Below are 22,981 nucleotides of genomic sequence, written 5' to 3'. Positions count from 1 at the left end.
CGAAAATAAAATGAAATTCAGCTCATAACAGAGTTTTGGAGAGAAAGAAGTGTTTTTTCGGCTTACATCTGTAATTTGTCAAATATTTGTGACTGACGGTGGCTGTGGAATGGGTGTATTGCTGAGTGAAATGGAGAAAAAAAAAACCTCAATAATGCAAACAAAAACACTAACGTTCAAACACATTAAACCACACACACACAGACACACACACACACACACACACACACACACACACACACAAACACACACACACACACACACACACACACACACACACACACACACACACACCTGAGTTTCTATTAGAAAGAATTGGTGCCAGTCGACGTGTCCTGGACACATTTCAATGTCCCGGACAAATGGGAGAGATTCCGATGAAATATTATCTGTGTATATTGGGCTTAAAAACAATTTGATAAGCAGTCTCTTTATGGAAGTCTATATCGAGAATGCATGCATGCATGCATCATCAAGGCATGTCGACATATAATATTTTCTGAGTGAATACTGTATTCAAAATAAAATAAGTCCTATCAGTAAACACCATTTTAAAAATAAATAAATAAAAATTACGAATATTACTACTTGAAATAAAATACTGTAATTTCCATTCATGAACAATTAGTTACAAGTGCAGCGGCTTTAATTTACATTTCACCAAAATTAAATTGTTAAAATAAAAAACAAAATAAATATGGTCTAAATAGAGTCTAAATAAAGTTTTTGGTGTTGCCCGTCTTTGTCGGGACGTTCCGTCGGCATATTTTACACAATGAATATTTACTGTCTGCTTTGGGTCGGAACTTAAATATCCCCAAAAAACGCCAAAGTATGGATGTATGTGTCCCAACGACACATCATCTTTCTGTTTCTCCTCAGAGTTCTAGACGTTGCGTCTCCGTCTCCGTTCCTTGTTCACTGTGTTTACAAGTGCAACCTGTCCACGAGGGAGGGGGCGGGGCTTAGTTCTATATCGACAACCGTGATTGGTGAGAGGTAAAGCTTTCAGATCAGCTTTAGATCGTCCAAACTGATTGGCTTTCCGTTGCAACTTGCTGAGCATGGAAATGAACAGATCTGCACACTTTTTTTAATCGAAATGATCCACCCAGCACTAACTCAAATTGTGCTTGGGGGGAATTATTTTCACCAGACATTATGACCGGAGAGATTTAAATATGTCAGACATTCACAGATTTTCCTGGTCAAAAACCGGCAATAATCGGATAACGGAATCACTGACACACACACACACGCACACACAGACCAATACACGCACTTGCACACACCGTATAACTGTGTAATCAGAAAACAAGTGTAAAGTCCAGGATATTAATCCTTAAAGCGATGTTGCTAATGACTGGCTTCTCATTGGCCTCATTCATACTTCCTCACAATTGGGATTTGATCCCTGTGACTGGTATTATCAACATATCAACATCAAGAGACAAATATTTTGTAGAAACCAAATAAGGTTAAGACTAGGGTTGCATCAAACCAATGATATTTGCTTTAACATGTGTCATGTGATCAAATGCTTATAATACGCTTGGCTTACTGGCCCTTTATCACATGAGCCTATTAATGGGAAATCTAAAGAAAAGAGCCTCATAAATGATGCGCAGCTTGCGAACAAGAACAGCCGATAACAACAGATACTGGTCTCAGCTTGCTGAGATAAATGGGGTTTCTTATGAACCCAATTTAAAAGTCAGTGATTCAGTCTCAATAAGACACATATATGCACTGGACACAAACTGAACGCGAACATCGTGAAATGGCTTAACAGTGGCTCAGTATTTTTTGCTTAAACGTACTACGAATCCCACTCAGGGTGGATCTACGTTCCCTTCTCTGAACCCACCGGTGTCATTGTGCTTCCCAGCCAGCCTCGTGTGGTGCGATGGGAGGATCTCCAGCCGAGCCAGGTCCGAGGTGCTCGCCAGCAGCTGCGTGGCCTCCAGCACGGTGCAGTGCTCCGTGGACGTGCCGTCGATGGACAGGAGGTGGTCGCCCGCATGCAGCGCTCCACATCTGGAAAGAGCCGTCAACGTCAAGCGAGGAGGAAACGTGGGATCGTATTGCATTCTAACGGGAACCTGTGAATAAAGAGTTCTTCCAAGATCGCTCGAAAAGGTTTTGCACAAGAACCCTTGAAGGCAGATCCGAGAAACCTTGACAAGGTAAGATATGACATGAGTCCGTAGTATACTTATAATTGCAAGCGAAATGTATTTATTTTTTAATTTATTGTCATCGAATTGGTCTCGCCTTAATCTATATTGGTAAAAGAAAGTATACCTTCAGTCAATATGCATGCATGAAAGCCAATATATAACAATACAATTTCTTATTTCCTTATCCTTTGAATTGTCTTGCATTTATGGTAAGAATCACTAGGGATGACTTTAAACTAATTATGATGTACTTCTGAAGTAATCACAATGTGAAGAAACAACATTTTACATTTGGGACAAACCAATGTTAACTTTGGGATGGTTAAAAAATAGTCTGGAGCTGTTATGAGCATAAAGTTTATTCCGGTCCATTTCAATTTCCATGTGATGTGATGTTTTTCTCACTTGAATGATGTGATGATCTGAACTGAATGGAAAACGATTTTAGACTGAAAGTACACAATTCACAATTTCACTCTATGTATCCGTGAAGTGTTGGGCAAATAGGATTTTATTTGTGAGATGGCTAAATAAAGAGCAAAATTATCAATAACTCACACGTCTTAAATAGGCTGTATAATATTACATATGAGCCAATGCCATTCTGGATTAGAGTCTACGTGTATGTGTGCGCGCACACGCATTTCTGTGTGTGTGTGTGTGTGTGTGTGTGTGTGTGTGTGTGTGTGTGTGTGTGTGTGTGTGTGTGTGTGTGTGTGTGTGTGTGTGTGCGTGCGTCTACCTGTCCACCACGCTGGCCGGCTTGATTCGGTCGATGACGATCACCTGCTTGTTCCGGTGACTCGCCGATGTCAGCGTGATGCCCAGTGTTGCCCCCGGCGACTTGGCGATCTCCACCAGCAGGGGGCCGGAGACATTGGTCACAGTGTCTGAGGAGGTGGAGATGGATGGATGGATGGATGGATACTTTATTCACTCAACTCAATTCACTTATAATGTCCCAGCAGCTCACATCAAAAACAATAGGCGCTAATTTAAACAAACAATAGAATAAAAATGAAAAGTAGCAATATCTGGAGGAAAAAATATACAATAAACCTCACACTTAACTGTACACGATAAATACACTTAATACATGCTTATAAATATTGAAATTTTGCTCTGGTCATATTGAACTTATATTCTTCAAACCTGGCATTGTTGGTTTTAATTATTTGGCAACACAAGAAGAGGATCAAGTTTGCTAAGACTTCAAATTTAAAATTTTGAGCTCCGCGCCTTTTTAATACAATCGGTCTAAATGACTAAATTATCATGAAAAATACATTAAATGGAGTGGCTCAGTCCATTAACTTCGGCCAATGCTTTGCGGATGGGAAAACCCCCTAAATGTATACCCTGCCACAGTGCCCACAATTATGCACAAACATACATAAATGATAAATCAATATGCAGGTTTTTTTATTTGTAATAATATTATTATTATTATTATTATTATTATTATTATTATTATTATTATTATTATTATTATTATTATTATTAAGGCTGCTAAGGTCTGACCCTGCGCGGCGTGATCCACCACCATCACACGCAGAGGGCTCGTGCGGACATTCCCTCACCCATGATGGCGACGTCGTACTCGATCTGGAACAGCGCCTCCTGGCCGCACTGCGCCAGCACCCCCAGCGCCTCGCTGTGTGTGTGTGTATGGAGCGGAACACCGTCCACGCTGAGCAGCCTGTCCGCCGGGCGCAGTGTGCCCTCCCTGAGGGGGCACACACACACACACACACACACACACACACACACACACACACACACACACACACATTAAGAACGTGTGTAACAGACATTAAACAGAAGCTACGTCTCAGTACGTCTCAAGCGACGTCTCAGTAACAGTGATTCTGAAACACATCAAATCTTCAGGACAGATGGAAAAGGTGAAAGACAGGACAGAAAAAGAGGGGAAGAAGAGGAGAGAGGAGGAGGGGAGAGGGTGAGGGAAGAGGAGAGGAGTAGAGGGGATGGAACATTTACATTCTCGTTTGGACTGCCTTTCACATTGTGTTCAATGCCCTCATACCAAACTCACACACACAAAAATGCACACAAACGCATTCAACACAGACACTCACAAACACACTCACAAACACGCCACACACACACACACACACACACACACACACACACACACACACACACACACACACGCAAATAAGCAAAAAAATCGAAAAGTACTTATTGAATTTCCATTATGACAGAGCCCAAAAACCCGAAACCGCAGAGCTCAAATCAAACCGAAAGGTATTATGGTCGACATCCTGATTTACAAATAGTTCTGATAATTTCAACACATTTGCACACACACACACACACACACACACACACACATTATCAATTTGATCATAATTTATCAAAGCGAACTAATGTTTTTAACACATTTTTCAGACTGCCATTATTATTTTTCTAATAAAATCACATTTTGTGCAATAATACACATACAATGACACTGGTATGAACATGATAAACTAATAAGGCAGTTAGTAAATAGTCATAATTAATATTCATAAATTATACCCTACAGTATACACCCATTAAAAAAATGGACTGAATCCTGTGCATAGTATTGCATTTTATATATTCAATAGTTTTTTTTATGTATGAGACTATTTCTGTTTTGTATTTTCAGCTATTTGGGTATATTATTATTATTATTATTATTATTATTATTATTATTATTATTATTATTATTATTAGGGCAATAGGGATAGGGATAATCCCTATTATCCTTCCGCCCGACCTCACAATGGACAAGGCGGACTTGGAGTGACCTTAGATCACAACAAGTCCCATCGGCCTGGATGATGACCGGCCCAAGGCGAGGGGAGAACACAGTGGAACACCGTGAAACACCGTACAGACCTCATATCTTTTTCTAGAAAATCAATGCTGTGACTCATATATCGGCCTCAGAGACTACCTTTGTATCAACACAAGCATCACGGTGAGTTATAGCAATGACAAACCCTGGTTTACAACCAAATGCAGACAGCTGCTTTTTGTAACTTGTACTGCGTTTCACAGAACCCAGAAACCTGTATGTACTGTACCTAAAGCGACTTTAGTATTATTAATATTATTATTATTGTAATTATTAAAATAATAATAATAATAATAATAATAATAATAATAATAATAATAATAATAATAATAATTTAATTTAATTAAAAAAATAAAATCTCAATTTTTTCGGCTGTTAAGCTTAATCGCCTGAAAAAACAATCTTCACCACGACAAATTCATTGTTCATGTTAATGCACCTGGAGGATTAAACTGATTATAATTCATATTTCCACAGACTAGAATATCCACAAAGAAATCCACAAAATGTCGCTTTCCGGGTGGTTTCTTTTCCAGCTGGCGTTGGGGACTTTTCCAGTGTAGAAGCAGATTTGTGGAGAGGAGTGAGTAATGCAGCTCCGTCATCACACCCGTTTGAGTGAAGCGGCACCGTCAGCGCCTACGGGCTCCTCACGCCGCGACATCCACCCGAATCTGACAACAGCACCACCACCACCACCACCCGAAACATGTGTCTGCAGCGAGTGATGTAACGCAGGGAATGCAGCCGAAAACTGAGCTGCACAGTTTGTCACAAAAGCAGGTAACGCTGTAGATGCTGCAATGATTTAGTAATTACTGTAAATCAGCACGACACTGCACTGCAAACCACGCTAGGGAGCGTATCCCACGATGCATTGTGAGGACAAGACGCCTCTTAAAGTTTCTATGCATCGTTCGTCCACCCTCAACGTGCCGAAAGGAAGTGGAGCGGTGATATGATGATGCGATACGTTCGAGAAGACGCTGATCTTTTTACTCACAAAAAAAATGTTTGTGCCAAAGCAGTAGTATGCGTATTTGATATGTACGTAGGTATGGCAGTCCAAGTCAAGTCTGATTCAAGGCATGGTCTGAGGCCGAGTCCAGCTCCAGCACAGAGTCAGGGCTCCCAAGGTTTTCCACGTAATTCCTCTTTGACACTAAGGTGGAGTAGTGCTTATGTAACTCCCGCATCCAGCAGTGATGCAACACTGCTCTGTATGTCCGAGATCCGCCCCCTCCGGCTGGCGTGACATCCCGCTGCGAGGTGATTCACCCGGCTGAGCAAAACATCACCGTCAACGCACCGCCGGCTGTCACGGGAAATGACATCACCGCGCCAGGGTCGCAAACATTCACCGGCGCGAACGAATCGTCTGGATTGTGAAAAAGATCCGTGGAGTGTGACTGACCCCCAGGCTCCATTCAAGATCTGTGTTTCCCTCGGACAGCTCAAAACGCGCCCTCTCCGTCCCTGGTCGGAGTTTGTTATTGTACTGAGAGTTTGTAGTTACCTGTCTGCGGGGCCTCCCGGCCGGACGTACGTCACCACTAGGGGGCGTGATTTGTGCCAGTCTTCGTGGGAACCGCCTATAGTGTTTCAGACACAAAGGAACAGGACAAATGATTTATCCCAGAATGCAAAGGTGATTTGACCCCTAAAATGCATGTGTCGGGTCAAAAATGATGCAGCGTTTTGTTTTGATTTATATGGCTTTACTAAATTAAAATGTAATGAAACTAATTCAGAAACACCATCAAATAAGGAATTCCATTTTAGATTCACGATTAAAGCTTGAACACACAATCTGGGTCATTTTTAACCCAACATATGCATTTCAGCAATAGGATAAGATAAGAAGATATTGAACTCTTGAAAGAGCCAAATTTGAACTTATGGAGTAAAGATACAAATAAACTAATGGATTAAAGAGTGTAAAGAGTAAAATAACAATTCCTCATGGTATATGTATAGGATATCAACAAATCATCAATACTATGACATATATCCTAAATTTAGGTCTGTGTACAACTGAAGAAGCACACTTTTGACTCACACAAAGATTTCAAAGTTTTTGAACTTTTACACAGTTATATCATCATCCTGCCGGTGCAGAGGAATCCCACCGAGCACAGACGTCAGTTTCAACACATTTGCACACACACACACACACACACACACACACACACACACACACACACACACACACACACACACACACACACACACACACACACACACACACACACACACACACACACACACACACACACACATAAAACAGTCACAGCCAGATGCTTCTTATTATGTGAAGCTTTTTCCTTTGCTGTTACTCTTTGGCTCGGTGTTGCCGTTGTGTGAGGGCAGATTTGGACTTATTTACTTTCCCCATCACAGAGCAACTTAGGTTTGTCAGCAAAATAGTGCTGCGCTGAGCTACTGCTGGCCACGCCTCCAACCTGATGATGTCATAGTGCCTCTTTTTCCATTCAAACCCGTGGGGGAAAAAGAGGCACTATGACCGGGGTCGATGGTTTGAATTGAATGGAGGACAGTTTACTGCCCTATCTGACTTGGTGTTAAGTCCAATCCAAAGTTGTTAATTTCTTGATAAGATTTCTTAAGAATAAAACCTGTGGTATTCTTTTAAATTACAGATGCATTACTTATTTGACAGAGAGAAAGTCAGAGAACCAGCAATTATTTGTCTCGCTACGATCGTTTGAAGACATTATTTTCACAAAACTAGCTGAGAAAGCCGGCATCTGTCATTCTAGGCCAATCAATACATCCAGCGTGAAAAGAAAACACATCATCGATTGTTTGTTTTGAAGATGTTGCGCCTTTGTCAAGAAATTTCATTTCTTGCAGTGCTCTTGCGGTGGTTTTCCTTTCGGGTATTTCAAATTCTAAATCTAAAGTCTTTCTCCTGTTTTCTGAACCTCTCCTCCATCTGCGAAGCCGCGACGCTCACCTCTCATGACAAAACCAAAGCTGCTCCCTTCTTTGTGCAAACATACGTCGATTGTCTTGGATATAACCCCTGAGGTACTATCTGGTGCTGGGGGTGAGAAGGGAGAGAGAGAGGTGAAGAGAGGATGGAGAGAGAGAGAGAGAGAGAGAGAGAGAGAGAGGGAGAGACAGAGGGGCGGAGGGAGAGAGATGGAGAGAGAGATGAAGAGAGATGGAGAGGGAGATGGAGAGGGAGATGGAGAGGGAGAGACGGAGAGAGAGAGACGGAGAGAGAGGGGGAGAGAGAGAGGGATGGAGGGAGAGAGAGAGAGAGAAGGATGAAGAGAGAGATGGGGAGAGGGAGGGAGAGGGATGGATAGAGAAAGATGGAGACAGGAAGAGAGAGATGGCGAGAGAGATGAGGAGAAATGGAGAGAGAGAGGGAGAGAGGGATGGAGGGAGAGAGGAAGTGATGGATAGAGAGAGATGGAGAGAGAGAGAAAGAGAGAGAGAGGGAAAGACAGAGAGGGGCAGAGGGATGGAGAGAGAGAGATGGAGAGGGAGAGCGAAAGAGAGGGATGGAGAGAGAGATAGAGAAAGAAGCAGAGCAATGGAGAGAGAGAGGGGAGGAAGATGGAGAGAGAGAGGGGGAGAGGGATGGACAGAGATGGAGAGAAAGAGAGAGGGAAAGGGATGGATAGAGAGAGATGGAGAGAGAGGAAGGTAGATGGAGAGAGAGAGGGAGAAGGATGGATGGAGAGAGATGGAGAGAGAGAGGGAGAGAGAGATGGAGAGACAGAGAGGGAGGAAGGGGTGGAGAGAGATAGAGAAAGAGAGGGATGGTGAGAGAGATGGAGAGAAAGAGAGAGGTAGATGGATGGATAGAGAGAGACGAGGGGGAGAGACAGAGAGAGAAGGATGGAGAGAGAGAGGGAGAGGGAGAGATGGAGGGAGAGATGGAGAGGGAGAAATGGAGAGAGAGATGGAGAGAGAGAGGTAGAGGGACGGACGGAGAGAGATGGAGAGAGATGGAGAGACAGAGAGGGGGGAGAGGGATGGAGAGAGAGAGAGAGAGCGATGGAGAGAAAGATGGAGAGATAGGGAGAGGGATGGAGAGAGAGATGTTAAGACAGTGTCAGGAGACCGGGTAAAATAGCCGAAAAAACTGGACTTTGAAGTAAAAGGACAAAAAGACTTAAAATAGAGCAAAAGCAGACGAGAGGGACACGCTAAAGACAGACAGACAGACAGACAGACAGGCAGACAGACGTTAACCAGTGGTTCTCAACTGATGGGTCCGGATCCAAAGTGGGTCGCAGGTCCCTTTCCAGGGGACCTGCGACGAGGCTATTTCACACTTTGACACAGTGTCAAGGCCAAGCCACAGAACGCCCATTCCGCTGTTTTCCAGTTATTTTCCTCACGTTCTCTTGAGGCCTATTTGCATTTGGTTGCCGTCTGGATAAAACGGTCATTTGGAATCTCGGGAAACGAGTCGCTATTATTTCAATGGCTTTTCACTTCATTGGGGTTTTAGCCCGTATTCCACTTCAGAATGGTTCAAATCTTTGTGTTGGAGTGGTGACCTAACAGGATACTGGATGCTCCAGTTTTGGGGAAAGTGGCCTTCTTGTCCATCCTTCTGAGATCCAGACGAGAAGGTTGATGCCAGTTGAATCTTTCATAGCCATGGGCTGCATGCTAACCGTCTTAGCGCAATGCAAGGCTGCAGAGGGGATCAACTAGCCTATTTCCTGTGGAGGTCATCAGAGAACTAGAGTATTTTCATTTATTCATTTATTTATTTATTTATTTAGCTCTTTATTTATTTATTTAGGGCATTTAGCAGACGCTTTTGTCCAAAGCGACTTACAATAAGTACATCTGGCTCGAGAAAGAGAAACCACAACATATCATAGTTGATAAAGGAGGAAAGATAAAAAATAAAATAAAAATAAAAGGTAACACAAAATAACTAACTAGTATCTCTTTGACGACAAAGGACAAATGTGGATCCTGACGCTCAGCCAGTTGAGAACCACTGCTCTGGACCAGTAGTTGCTCACTGATAAACACTTCTTCCATAGACAATACTAAAGGGGACAATACGATTCCATGAGGATCATAGAGAAAAAGCTCTTGGACCATGCAACAAGGACATTTTTAAAGAGGCTCCAGTTCTAGGAAGGACTTGGTATGGACATTGTGATTTTGTGATTTTCAACTATTTTTGACATCCTCCGAACTGATAAACCCTTGGTGACCCTCCCCTGTGGTCGTTGGTGTCCGTCCAAGGGGGCCACGGACCCCATGTTCGGAACCGCTGCTCTAAGGGTTCGATTGCCTCTGATGCGTCGGTCAAAAAAACGTGGAACAGGGAACGTAAAAATGAGCCGAAGCTCCTCCTCTCAATTCATATTGTTGTGCTATCACGACAACCTGAGGAATGCCGGCGTGTACCTGTAGGGGGCAGCTCATACTCCACCTCCAGCAGCACCCGCTCGCCCACATTCTTCAGTAAACTAATGATCTCCTCGTGGCGTAACTTGGTCAGGTTGATGCCGTTGACCGACTTGATGTAGTCGCCCACGTTTAGCTGGTCACTTCTAGGAGGAAAGAATGAGGATACACTCAAAGTTAGAATATATACAGTATATATATAAAAGTATGTACATATTTATCTTTGTGTCTACCTACCTTTTCCTTTGTGTATTTCCAAAAACAGGACCATACAGGTAGGTCTAAAGGTGCATAACAGGTGGGAAAATCTGTCCCTCACCTGGCAGCGAGTCCTCCCGGCCGCAGGTTTGATACCCGGGGCTTCCCGTCCTTGTCCGTTCCTCCTGAGATGGTGAGACCCAGAGTGCTGCCTTCCTTCTTCACCAGCTCCACCATGGTGACCCCTCGCAGAGCTTCTACCCACAAACACACACACACACGCATGCGCGCGCACGCACGCACGCACGCACACACACACACACACACACACACGTAAATACAGACACATAGACCGAACACACAGACACATAGGCAGACAAAAACATATGCACATACATTTAACATGCACACGCATACAAAATATTCACCCAAACATACACAAACACAGAAATCCACAAGGACACACGCAAAATAAAGGGATATAGAAATGAAGAGACATTTGGTTAGTGGACGGGATCAATCACATTGATCACATCGAGTATCAAAACATTTGAGACATTGAAACCTGAGCAGTTCATCTCCGCAGCCAGATCCTCATCGCTTATTTTCCAAAGGGAAGAGACCACAAAATATAAGGAAATATTGTGAAATTCTATTTTGATTTGAAAATGTTCTTTTCAGCCCAACGTTCACACGGGTCAGTTCTCCAGCGTCTTGGTCGACGAGTGCGACCACCGGTTCTACGCATGATCTTGAGTGGATGGATAATTGTTGGAGAAAGCCAACCACAAGCAAACGTGGAAATGACGACGATGATGACGATCAAACGTTCTGTTCTCCGCGTCGGGTTGTCCTTCACCCCGGCCTGCTGCACGGGCTGAAACGACCGACTAGCGTCCAAAATGCTCATTGTCCATCGCAACACCCCACTTCTGTCAGATCAGGTCCAAACCGGGGCCTGAAGAACGTCAGCGGAATGACTTGAACACAAAGAAATGATGAGACAAGACCGTTCCGGTTCTCTGCCGGTAAACGGGGGCTCGTGAAGCCCTGGGAGACCACAACCGTGATTGAGGATTCCAGACGGAAGCTGCACGTGATTTGACCTGACAGGAGACGATAACGGGAATTGACACAGTCTCATTTTGTTTGTCCGACAACAGCTGTGGAGTCCTGGGTTGGAAACGTAAGCGGCCATGTTCCTCCAAAACCTGCATTTAGTGAGAACACTCTGTCCTCCCTGCCCGGGGGAAACCGCACATTTTACAGCAGTAAAGATACAGGTGCATGTTGGTCATAGTTAATATACTTCATCAAACCCTCTGGGGGGAATCGGTTCTCTGCATTTGACCGATCCGAGTATCTTGGGTGTCTAGGAGCAGCGGCGCCTGGGGATCAACTCCGGATCTTGATCGATGCCTTGCTCAGGGGCATCCGCAGGTGTGTCCAACCCTGACGTGCATGTCTTTGGGGTGGGGGAAGCCGGAGCACCCCGAGGAAACCCACGCGAAAAGGGTGGGAGAACATGCAAACTCCACACAGAATGGTTGAGTTTGGACCCAGGAGGTCATGGGTTTGAGGCGACAGCGCTAACCACTGAGCCGCACTATGCACATACACACATGCGTGTAAAAGTGAATCGTAGAAACCGGCAAGCCAATAGTATCAAAATGAGGGGTCAACGGCTGTACCCCCCCAAAAAGATACTCAGTACTCGGTATGCGACTAACCAAGAGTGGCTCACAACTCATGCATCAACATTGAAAGGCTGGAAAATGAGCTTTCGTGGAGTTTCTTTCGAGTTCAGTCACTTTCATGCTCCAGGGAAATGTACCTGAGAAGCTATTCCACTCCAAGCGGTACTGCCAGCCCGGTGCTTTGTCACAGGACTTTGCCGAGAGTGACTTCACACGAATCAAACTGTTCCTTAATTATTGGGGAAAAACTCTTACACTGCTCTCGGATGTGAGTACTCTCAAAATGATATGACAGTGAACACTTCTCCACTCATAGTGGCACTCAAGACACTTATAGTGTCTTGTCCCCAAAGCTGAACCCACTAGCGGACCACTTCCTGTGTCAGTAAAAGCTAATGTTGGATGGACGGTCATGGACTGCAGCCATGGCTACCCCCCATTTTAACCAAATAGATATCGGCATGTCGCTATGTTTGCATCCCAAGAGTCATTGAGAAGGACACGAAAGGTTTTTAGGATTGTGCTGGATCAGAGGTGAATTCTACTGATTTTAGAAACAGAACATGGCGGAGGTATACTTTGTATGGTTGTTGTAGATACTGTATGTGTGTTGGGTTAATTTCTCTTCTCTTCACTTATCATGGATTTTGCCGTTGTGGCGGCGGCCTGTGCAGCGTTCCTCTTAAGGGCCAGGCTTGCTTCACACCATATCTGACAAACCACAAGAAAAAAAACGGACGTCCACCCATTCCTATGGAGAGTCGGATTCCGATTCCGTGACGCGCTGCGATAAGCTAAGGCAGCATTTTCGCATTATTGGCGTTTTTTTGGGGGGACTGGACTTCAAACTATGAAAATAAGTCAGGTCACCACTATCATCAAATCTCTTTTCACATCATTGAATTGTGTGTGTAGCCCGGTGTAAATTGGGGGGATTGGAATGGGTTGGTTCCTAGAAGTTGAAAAGCAACTGAACTGAAGTTGATTTGGTTTAGTGAGGGTGGAGAAATGGTTGGATGAAGGAGTGGGACAGTTTGATCATAAATGGCGTAGAATGTAAATGGGTGAATCGGTAATTGGAGTGAACAGTTCTAAGCGATATTGTTTGATTGGTTGCTGGAGGTATCCGTCAGTGTCACCTGTGGTAATTGGCCGGAGGTTAAGAGCGAAGGGGAGACGATCGATCGACGTTAGCGGGGTTCAGCGCCACGGCTTAGTTTACGGAAGCGACGTCACCCGCTCTGACTCGCTCGGCTCAGCTCAGGGAAGTGACGTGACCCGCTCTGACTCGCTCGGCTCAGCTCAGGGAAGTGACGTGACCCGCTCTGACTCGCTTGGAGGGGAGATGTGCGGACGGAGGAGAGAGGAATGAGGGAGAGCGGGAGAGAGACGAGAGGAGGGGGAAGTAGCGCCGTGTATGATTCAAGAAACCGCAGAAAGTTCAGCATAAGACCACATACATTTCTTGCTTAATCGCCGTGTATTAAGGTGACTGTGTAGTGCGAGTGTCGACTAAACTAACGTCGACGAATCGCTAGATCGGAGTGATTTCTAACGAGGATTTCACCTCCGCCACTGTTTTATATTTTCCGACCACAACCTGTTTTACAGGGTTTACTTTGGACTTGTGAGTGGGGCTTTTTTTGTTCCCCACTCTACGACTGTTTTTTCGGCAGGACCGCACCCGAGCAACGCACCGGCCCGCAACGGTATCCAGCTACACGTGTGTGCGAGTGAGTGTGTGTGTGTGCGTGTGTGTGTGTGTGTGTGTGTGTGTGGGCCCATAATTGTGGTTAATGTCGGGCTAAGTAGTTCAATTGGGCTGTTTGATATTGGGAATAGGGGATTAAAGTTTTGAGTGTATTGTTTGTTTTTTTAACTTAAAGTGGTCTGATTTGTGTTATTGATGTTTTTTGTTTTTTTTTCAATTAAAAGGGTAGTTATTATTTGTAAATATGAAAAACAGTCAGTAAAGGGTTACTTATTTTCATTCAAAAGAGTTGTCTGGGTCAGTTGTTTAAACAAGTGTCTAGCCAATGTGAATAGAGTTTGAAGTTTTGCATTCGCTTTGTTTATTTGTGGGATTAGTTATAAGTTTCACCAAACATAGGTAAACCTTGGTGGTAGCTACCTTGGAAACCGAACCCAAACACCCCGAATCCCCAGCCCCCCTGCAGCACTCTAGTCCACCACACTGAACAGTGCAAGAGTCGAGGATAATCCAAACTGGAAACCTATAAATAGTTTGGGTTTTCTCAAATAGCCTTATTTTGACCTCCTACTTCTGCTGTACTGTTCTAATGTTGGTTATTTTCCCTTTTAGAACCAACAATCACACCGTAAATAGGACATTCCAACCCCCAAACCGCTGATGGGAACACTCGGTTTCATTCGGTTCACTCAAACTGGGTAAGAGAACCCAAATGTTGAGCTCAAAGTGAACTATTTTACTAACCTTTGAGAGAGATTTTACTCAAATAATTTGTGCTAGACTAACTATGTGACTCTCTATGTTTTTACTGTTGCTCATGTGATTGTTTGGAGAATAATTCTAATTGAATTATGTTATGGTCAATTCATATATATATATAAATATATCAGTACTAACAACTAACAGTACAGAAAATACACTTGAGCTTGAAAAGGAGATATTGATCTCAATTTGACGAGCTATAAAAGTGAAGCATTATATAAGTATCAATGAAGTATATATTTTTAAAGTATACTGTATAACAGGCTATATATATATGAGTATATATTATTAGATTTTGGTGTTACAGGTGTTCTACCCAATAACCATACACAGATAGATGATCCCATTTCTACTTTGTCTTTTGTTTGCCCTTAATTTACACACACACACACACACACACACACACACACACACACACACACACACACACACACACACACACACACACACACACACACACAAAGGGAGAGTGTGATAGCTGACTGGGTCGTGCCGAATAATAGAGATTAGCTGGCAGTTAATCCCTCAATCAATCCCACACGTACATACACACATTTATATAAGACAAACACACACACATGCGCACGCACGCACACACTCACACACACACACACACACATACACACACACGCACACACACACACACACACACACACACACACACTCACACAGACAGATATATGCATCTAATTATGCGAGCAAAGATTTACACATAATATAATAAAACATGTTCATTTATGTCGGGCTCAGACGTGCAAATAGACCGACTTCAGCCCATTTTCAACATGATGTTGAAAGAATTTCCAGAAATGGAAAAAAGTTTAAGTAAAATTCTGAAATGACAGCAGGGACATGAGATGGCTTCACAATCAAACAAAACTATGGTCAGCACACATATCACATACAACATTTGTTTTGACACCATAAATATCAATATAATAAGAATAATAACAACAATAATAATAATAATAATAATAATAATAATAATAATAATAATAATAATAATAATAATAATAATAATAATAATAAGAAGAAGAAGAAGAAGAAGAAGAAGAAGAAGAAGAATAAAAGCAAAGCAAACAAGTAAAACGCATTTAATGAAAAAGGTTAATATTAGAAATCAAATCAAATCAATCCATATTTATAGAGCACTTTAAAAGAGCAAAAACACTTTTGCTCCACAGTGCTTTACGGAGGGCAGGGATTCAAAAAAAGACAACGTTAAAAATAAAGGCTGCAAAACAAAAACCGAAAGCGGGAAGGTTTCGGGAAGGTTGTTCCAGAGTTTAGGATCTGATACTAGTGTCATTCCTCTTTCCAGGTAAGCAGCTACAGGAAACAGTTTTTGCGTTACCAGGCAACTCTTTGGCTCGCTAATGTCATCCTGAGCTGAATTATTGACAAAAATGAATACTTGATTGTCTCAAATGACCATAACTGAATGGATGACCTCATAAGTGGAAGTGATTCATTAAGTTTCAATGCGCCAGAGCTCACACTGAGCACATACACAGCTCACAATGACACAGACCCTCAGTATTCCCTCTTGTGTTGTACTTCCGAATTCATATGGACCTCTAACACACACACACACACGCCTGTGCAGATGCATAGCCATTACTAGTGAGAGGAATTGAAAAACACCCCGGCCGCCTTGCCCTGGAGCAAGGCATTTTAAAGCAGCACGGGAGGGAGTGAAGGGAGTGAGAGGGAAGCAGGAAATCCTTCCCCCGGATTAAGGACGACAAAAAAAAAACGAGGTTGACGATAAGAAGAAGAGGTGGGAGAATAAGAGAGAGAGATCAAGAAGAAGAAGGGAATTTAAATGAAGAGACAGTTCAGAGGAAAAGGTGGATATGATGGAGCGATGTGGAGAGAGCGAGAGAGAGAGAGAGAGAGAGAGAGAGAGATAAAAACACAATAGAGGGATTTGGAAAAGGTGACGAGGAGGGTAGATGATGAGAGAGAAAGTGAGAATGGAGAGAATGAAATGAGAGATTTCAAGTGTGTGTGTGTGTGTGTGTGTGTGTGTGTGTGTGTGTGTGTGTGTGTGTGTGTGTGTGTTTCTTTTAATGTGTGTGCGTGGAAAATGATAGACATTAACAAAGGGAAAAGCAACAAAAATAAAAGTACACAATGAGAGAGAGAGCGAGAGAGAGAGAGAGAGAGAGAGAGAGAGAGAGAGAGACACTTGACACTTGACTTGACACTTGACTTGACACTTGCTTTGGCAATGTAAACGACTGTTTCCCATGCCAATAAAGCCCCTTTGAATTGAATTGAATTGAATTCAGAGACACAGAGAGAGGGAGAGAATGAGAGAGCGAGGGAGAGAGAGAGGGAGAGAGAGAGAGAGAGAAAGGAAGTCCAGCTTGGATATTTAATAAAATGACCAAATAAAACTGTGACTGTCCTCAGTTGTGTGGTGACTTTACAACAGTGAATTAAAGCTCCAATCTCGACGTTCCATCCCCCAAAGCCAAACTGGATCCTGAGACCACATGAAACAATATACACTACAGTCCACTATAATGATGTTAGACATAAAGCTCCATCCATCTCAGGAAGAACTACGGGCAAAATGTATGTTCCACACACACACAGGAGGTAGAGCGGGTCGTCTAGTAATCGGAGGGTTGCCGGTTTGATTCCCGGCTCCTCCTGGTAGCGTGCTAATGTGTCCTTGATCAAGACACTGAACCCCCTAACTGCTCCCAAGGCGCTGCTATACGGCAGCCCACTGCTTCTAGATATGTCAGTGACTAGGATGGTGAAATGCATTTCATTGCCTCAGTACTTGTACTCTGTGTGATGACAATGAGTTGAATCTAATCAATATGGAAGTCAGGAGATTCCACGCAATATTATTATTTTAGGTACGGTCATCTCGAGATCACAACTTATTTATCTCGTGATCACGACACAACAAAAGTTGTTTCCTAGGGCCTCCGCCAGCCACAGTCTGGCGTATTTCCTCTATGGCGGTGCGCTCTGGGTCGAATTGGAAGGGCCCACCTCTGGGCTCCACCTTGTGGACGGGGACAAGGCCTAATCGCCCCCCCGCCCAAGCTTCGACCGGAGGGGACTGTCCACAGTGCGCCGCACCCAGCCGCGTCCCTCTGGACAGGGACCCACGCACACTCACTGCAAAGGGTCAGCGGCGATGCCTGTTACCCACCCGACCCATCTTGAAACACGGACCAAGGAGTCTAAGGCACCTGCCAGTCACGGGGATACAATAAGTCGTGATCACGTGAAAAAAACAAACTTTTCTTAACTCGTGATCCCAATATAAATATGTTGTGATCTCATTTAATGGAGCCCAAAATAACAAATTGCATGGGCTCTACGGACTTCTGTATTTCAACCTTTCCATTGTAGTTTTAACGTAGCATCACAAGATGGCGCCACTAGGTACTGTTAGCAAGAGTATGAAAACAGGTGGCGAAGCGGTTTTGGGAATTGTCTTTAGGTCATTCAGGGATCCCATCACATCATATTGACCAATCACATCCGAGCATTGATTGCTTTGACTGAAGTCTGGAAAAAAAAACCTTTTATAATGATAAAGATGAAAAATCACTCCTCAGAAATGATCCTCAAGTACAAGACAGACAGACAGGTGTGTTGGACATACCTGGTATACTGTGTCTTCTGGAGGACATGGTGTGGTCTGGTCCAGTGATGTCTTTAGTTTTTCCATACGGCCCGTCATCTGGAATGGACACAAGGACAAAAGATGGAGATTTGTAAAAAAAAATCACAAAAACAAAAACAGAGCCTGATATTCTTAAGGTTTGTACCATTGACTTACACACACAGTTGTTTTTTTTCAACACTATTACGAGTGACAATAATACATCTACACAGAGTCACACCATGCTGCCCATTACAACCACAGGTGTGGTATGCTACTGGTGGACGTGATCAATTTCCAAAACTACATAACTAAAGAGGCAGGAAAATAATCAATCCACTTTATTCCTGCCCCCAAGTCAAATATCAAGGATGATTTTGAAGGTCTCCAAAACAATGTCACATCTGTGGTGTTCAGGGTCAAATCATCAACCCAAACCCTAACCCTAACCCATTATGTGCTATAGCTGGGGAACATAGGAGCATGAGAACAATAGGACCTTGAGAACATAGAATATAGGAGAACCGGGAATATAGGACCTGGCAATATAGGACCTGGGAATATAGGACCTTGGGAACATTGGACGCTGGAAACATAGGACCCTGTAAACATACAGTAAGTCCCTGGGAACATAGGAATGATCCCAACATGGCAGCTACCCGGTACTTCAGTAATTCATCACATATTTAATTTCTATTTTTTCTTCTTCTCACCTCTCCAACAGTTTTCCCTCCCAGAGAGGACACAAAATCAGATGTTCTTTTTTGCATTTCAAGTCTCGCTGGATGAAAAGCAACAGCCAAACCACAAAGTCTTGAAATATTGAAATGTGACGTAAACTCGACATGTGGAGTGCGACACCGAAACAGGGATGGGTGGTGAAAAATTTAAACCTCGCACCGTGGGAGGTATCGCTTCTCTGATTTGACAGGTAAGTGGATTTCTAGAGAGTGCCAGGACACAACAGTGAAACTGAGGCCTTTGTTGTGGTGCGTCTTTGGGGAGGGAGCCCCGTCCTAGTTTACACCTGCTGGAGCGGGAGGTGTTGGAGGAGTGGAAAAACTTTGGTAAACAAAGTTGTACGACAGGTTTCAATGGATGGGGACAACGACCTCTATCCTGGAGGTCTTCATAATGTCCAAAAAGTTGGACTCGACCTGAAAAGAGTCCGTGACTAACCTGTAGTGCAAAGCCACGGACCTGTTTCTGAGATTCTGACCTTTTTGACAGGTGAACACATTATACACTGAAATAAACCATGGACTGCTGAGAAATGGCGATTTCAGACTGCCTCCAAGAGAGTTGCGAATGTCCTCCGTCCTAGAGGTCTCCACAATGACCAAAAAGCAGGACCTGGCCTGAAAAAGAACTCACCAAAGGACCTTTTTATTAATTTCAGACCATTTTTGACAGGTGCCAACACGCACTATACCCTGGAATGATTCCTGCACAACAAATGGTGATCTCTGTTTGCTTCTAAGGGAACCCAGGTACCCTCAAGAAATGCTTGAATGTCAAAAGTCAAAGTGAACTGTCAAGAGAAAAAATATGATTCATCCATAGGAAGAAGATGGAACAGAATCACTTCATAGTTTATTTTTAACATGACAATACAAAATATGACAAAATAGACTTGTAAGTATTTAATTGTCAAATCAGTCTGAAATTCGATCAGTTTGCTGTTTTTCTGTCTATGTCACTATGGTTACACACCTTGAAATGGAAAATCAAATCGGTTGAATAATTCTTCTTAATCTTACGGATTTCTCTAACTGATATGAAAAAATTATATTGGTGAACTCCAGAAATACATTAGATACATAATTCAACTATTAAAATAAAATGTACTAAATACATTCTAAAAATAGCCTTTTACAGCGTGCCGTCCTCGTCAGATCCTAATCCAGTTTAACACGGTGAATGAACAATTTTAATAACTCTTTTAATGAGCAATAAATGCAGTATTTTGGAACCTGGAATCTAATTGTATTTGTTATGTACTCAGTAACAGAACAGATCTCACAGCTGCTGCTGTAAATTAAATACTTTTAATTTATGCATGTTCAACGATGTCAACAAGAGAAGAAAGAAAACAATCTCTAAATAATATTACAATATTATTATTATTTTTTTTTTTTAATAATTATTATTATTATTATTATTTAATGTAATGTTCACAAGTACATTAAAATAAATATATTAATAAAACGTTGACTTCACCAGTGTTACTTGTTTCTTTTGAAGGCTTTTCTGATAAAGACTGTGATGTAAAGTTGGTTAAACTCACTGTTAAAACATCAACCAACTTAAATAACTTGAAGTAATAATTAAACGAATAGTTTTAGATTTACATTAACAGTTTTTCAATTGATTCAACTTGATAATATCGCTTAAAAACAGAAAAAAATGATGCTTGCGGAGCTTGTTCTGTCAGACAACTCGACGGCGCCACACACTTCCATATGGGCCGGCCATTTTAAGCAACTAGTCTGTCCTGCTCCACATGCTTTGCGGCCTGCTTTGCTGTGTTGCTGCGCTCCCTCCACCTCCCCTGCATCCATCTGTTGGGCTCTGCAATTCTATCCAATGAGGTAATGGAGCTCATCACTCCTACAAAATCGCCAGGAGCAGCCAAATAAGTTGAAAAAACCTTTCTTGAAGGAAAATCAGATTTTTCCAGATTCACCTTTGTGGTTTTTTTTTATCTCTCAACGTATTTTCAAAACCGAGTTTGATTTAAAAATAGAAGAAAAATGTTAAATCGTGGAGTTATATTCCCGTTAGACTACATGGGGAAACGCAGTTCACTTACCGAGACGCAGAACAGCACTGAACAACGCCGATCGATCGTTTCCCTTAAAGCGAGCGTCCAGGTGAAAATCATTAATCCATATTCCATGTGATGTGAAGTCACAATGTGAAACCGTTTTGATAGAATTCAACCTTTACATACGTACTACTTTTACACACACAGAGCCATTGTTGTGAAACGGCGAAGAAAAAAAAACCTTCGCGTCACAACCTACGTTACTTCCATATACAAACGGTTAAAGTGCAGCACGGGGGTGTTTCAGTTTCACTTGTCTGTGAAAACTTTCTTCTCCGTATCGGTATGAATTACGAGAAGTGGGTGGCGGAAGCTCTGAATCATATTTTGGACCTTAATGTGATCAGTGCGATAGATCCAAGTCAGTGTTGGCGGCGCGTATTGGACTTCATTCGATGATAGTCAGTTCTCCCACAGCGACGCGGAGAACGACAGCGCTGCTGAATCTGATATTTCTCACATTTCAAACAGCGGATTTCAAACGTAATGTGACGATGAAACAGAATATTTTCAAGAACCACCGGAGGAGACCGACGAATAAGCCTGTTGTTGTTCCAACGGAAGAAGTTGATGACATGATGAAGTCCATTGAGGTTGGTGGCAGATTTTCAGATTTCATATTTTCTGAGACTCATAATATTGATAGACTCTACATTTTGTTGTGTTGTCCGTACTTTAAAACTCCAAAATAATTCCACTTTAATAAAACATGGACATTCTTACTGTTAAATATAAGCATTTTTAAAAACAAAATAGTTGTGATTTGTTGAGCTGTTCATGATTGGCCCATTCAGCAGTATGTTAAGTAGCCATGGGGCTTTGTTTGTCCGCCAACACCATTTGCATTCTGGGAGCTGGCTGAATGAGCCTGGTGTGGGTAAAACTTTGGAGGTGATTCTCTCAGAAACACAGTTTGCCACACCCTTGTCATTAACAAGTCATAGCTTTAAAAATGTTTGCTTGGTTTGCACAAGTGACATCTTGTTTGGAAGCTCTGATTCGCCACTTTCAAACGATGCAACAAAAACAAACAAACTCGAAAGCCGCCAAATGACCCTTAAAATACGCCGTGGGTCACAAATGTACCTAACATGGATCACTTATAAATAAATAAGTGAAAGGATAAAAGTGTCTCAGTGACATAATAAACTGCATGATATGTATTTGACACATTCAGTAATTTGGGTGACAGCTCCCTCCAATGCGCTCAGTCTATTTGGGTGTAGCTGTGTGAAATGAGGCCGTTGTTCTGCAGGGATCCTGATGTGTCATCACTTTAATAATTCATAAGCTCTGAATTCAATCTTTCATTTAAAACACTTTTATAAGTTTTCTGTCCGGATGTTAAAGAGGCCCCCAGGCAGGAACACACACACACACACACACACACACACACACACACACACACACACACACACACACACACACACACACACACACACACACACACACACACACACACAGAAATAGAAACACACAGAAATAGAAAGAAACATACACACAGACACAAGAAAACACAAAAAGAAACACACACACACAAAAGCACACACAAAAACAATCACACTCTTGGGTGTGCATGCCAGTTTAGTTAAGTACTGATCAAAACACATTTTGAACCAAATTATTGACCAACTCTGATGAATGACTCTACTCTACCTCTACTGCTTTACTCTACCTCTATTTTACCTCTACTCTACGTAGCTCGACTC

The 22,981-nt window shown here is 42.7% G+C and overlaps 1 protein-coding gene across 1 annotated transcript in view; it reads right to left on the bottom strand.

Moving 5' to 3' along the window:
* The window catches only part of grip2b (glutamate receptor interacting protein 2b), a gene marked incomplete at both ends in the record, with an annotated part of 259,777 nt that overhangs the window by 30,755 nt on the left and 206,041 nt on the right, over positions 1 to 22,981 (bottom strand). Inside the window, 8 exons of the mRNA XM_080001545.1 lie at positions 1,868 to 2,037; positions 2,923 to 3,070; positions 3,761 to 3,906; positions 6,542 to 6,617; positions 8,003 to 8,089; positions 10,441 to 10,586; positions 10,760 to 10,895; positions 18,446 to 18,523. Of these exons, the coding sequence (XP_079857671.1) occupies positions 1,868 to 2,037; positions 2,923 to 3,070; positions 3,761 to 3,906; positions 6,542 to 6,617; positions 8,003 to 8,089; positions 10,441 to 10,586; positions 10,760 to 10,895; positions 18,446 to 18,523 (987 nt within the window). The remainder of the gene's footprint in view (positions 1 to 1,867; positions 2,038 to 2,922; positions 3,071 to 3,760; positions 3,907 to 6,541; positions 6,618 to 8,002; positions 8,090 to 10,440; positions 10,587 to 10,759; positions 10,896 to 18,445; positions 18,524 to 22,981) is intronic.

Source organism: Zeus faber (assembly GCF_960531495.2).
Source record: "Zeus faber genome assembly, chromosome: 5".
In the NCBI taxonomy this organism is placed as follows: Eukaryota; Metazoa; Chordata; class Actinopteri; order Zeiformes; family Zeidae; genus Zeus; species Zeus faber.
Note: the sequence above shows the minus strand (reverse complement) of the source record. Positions and strands in the feature narration are given on the sequence as shown.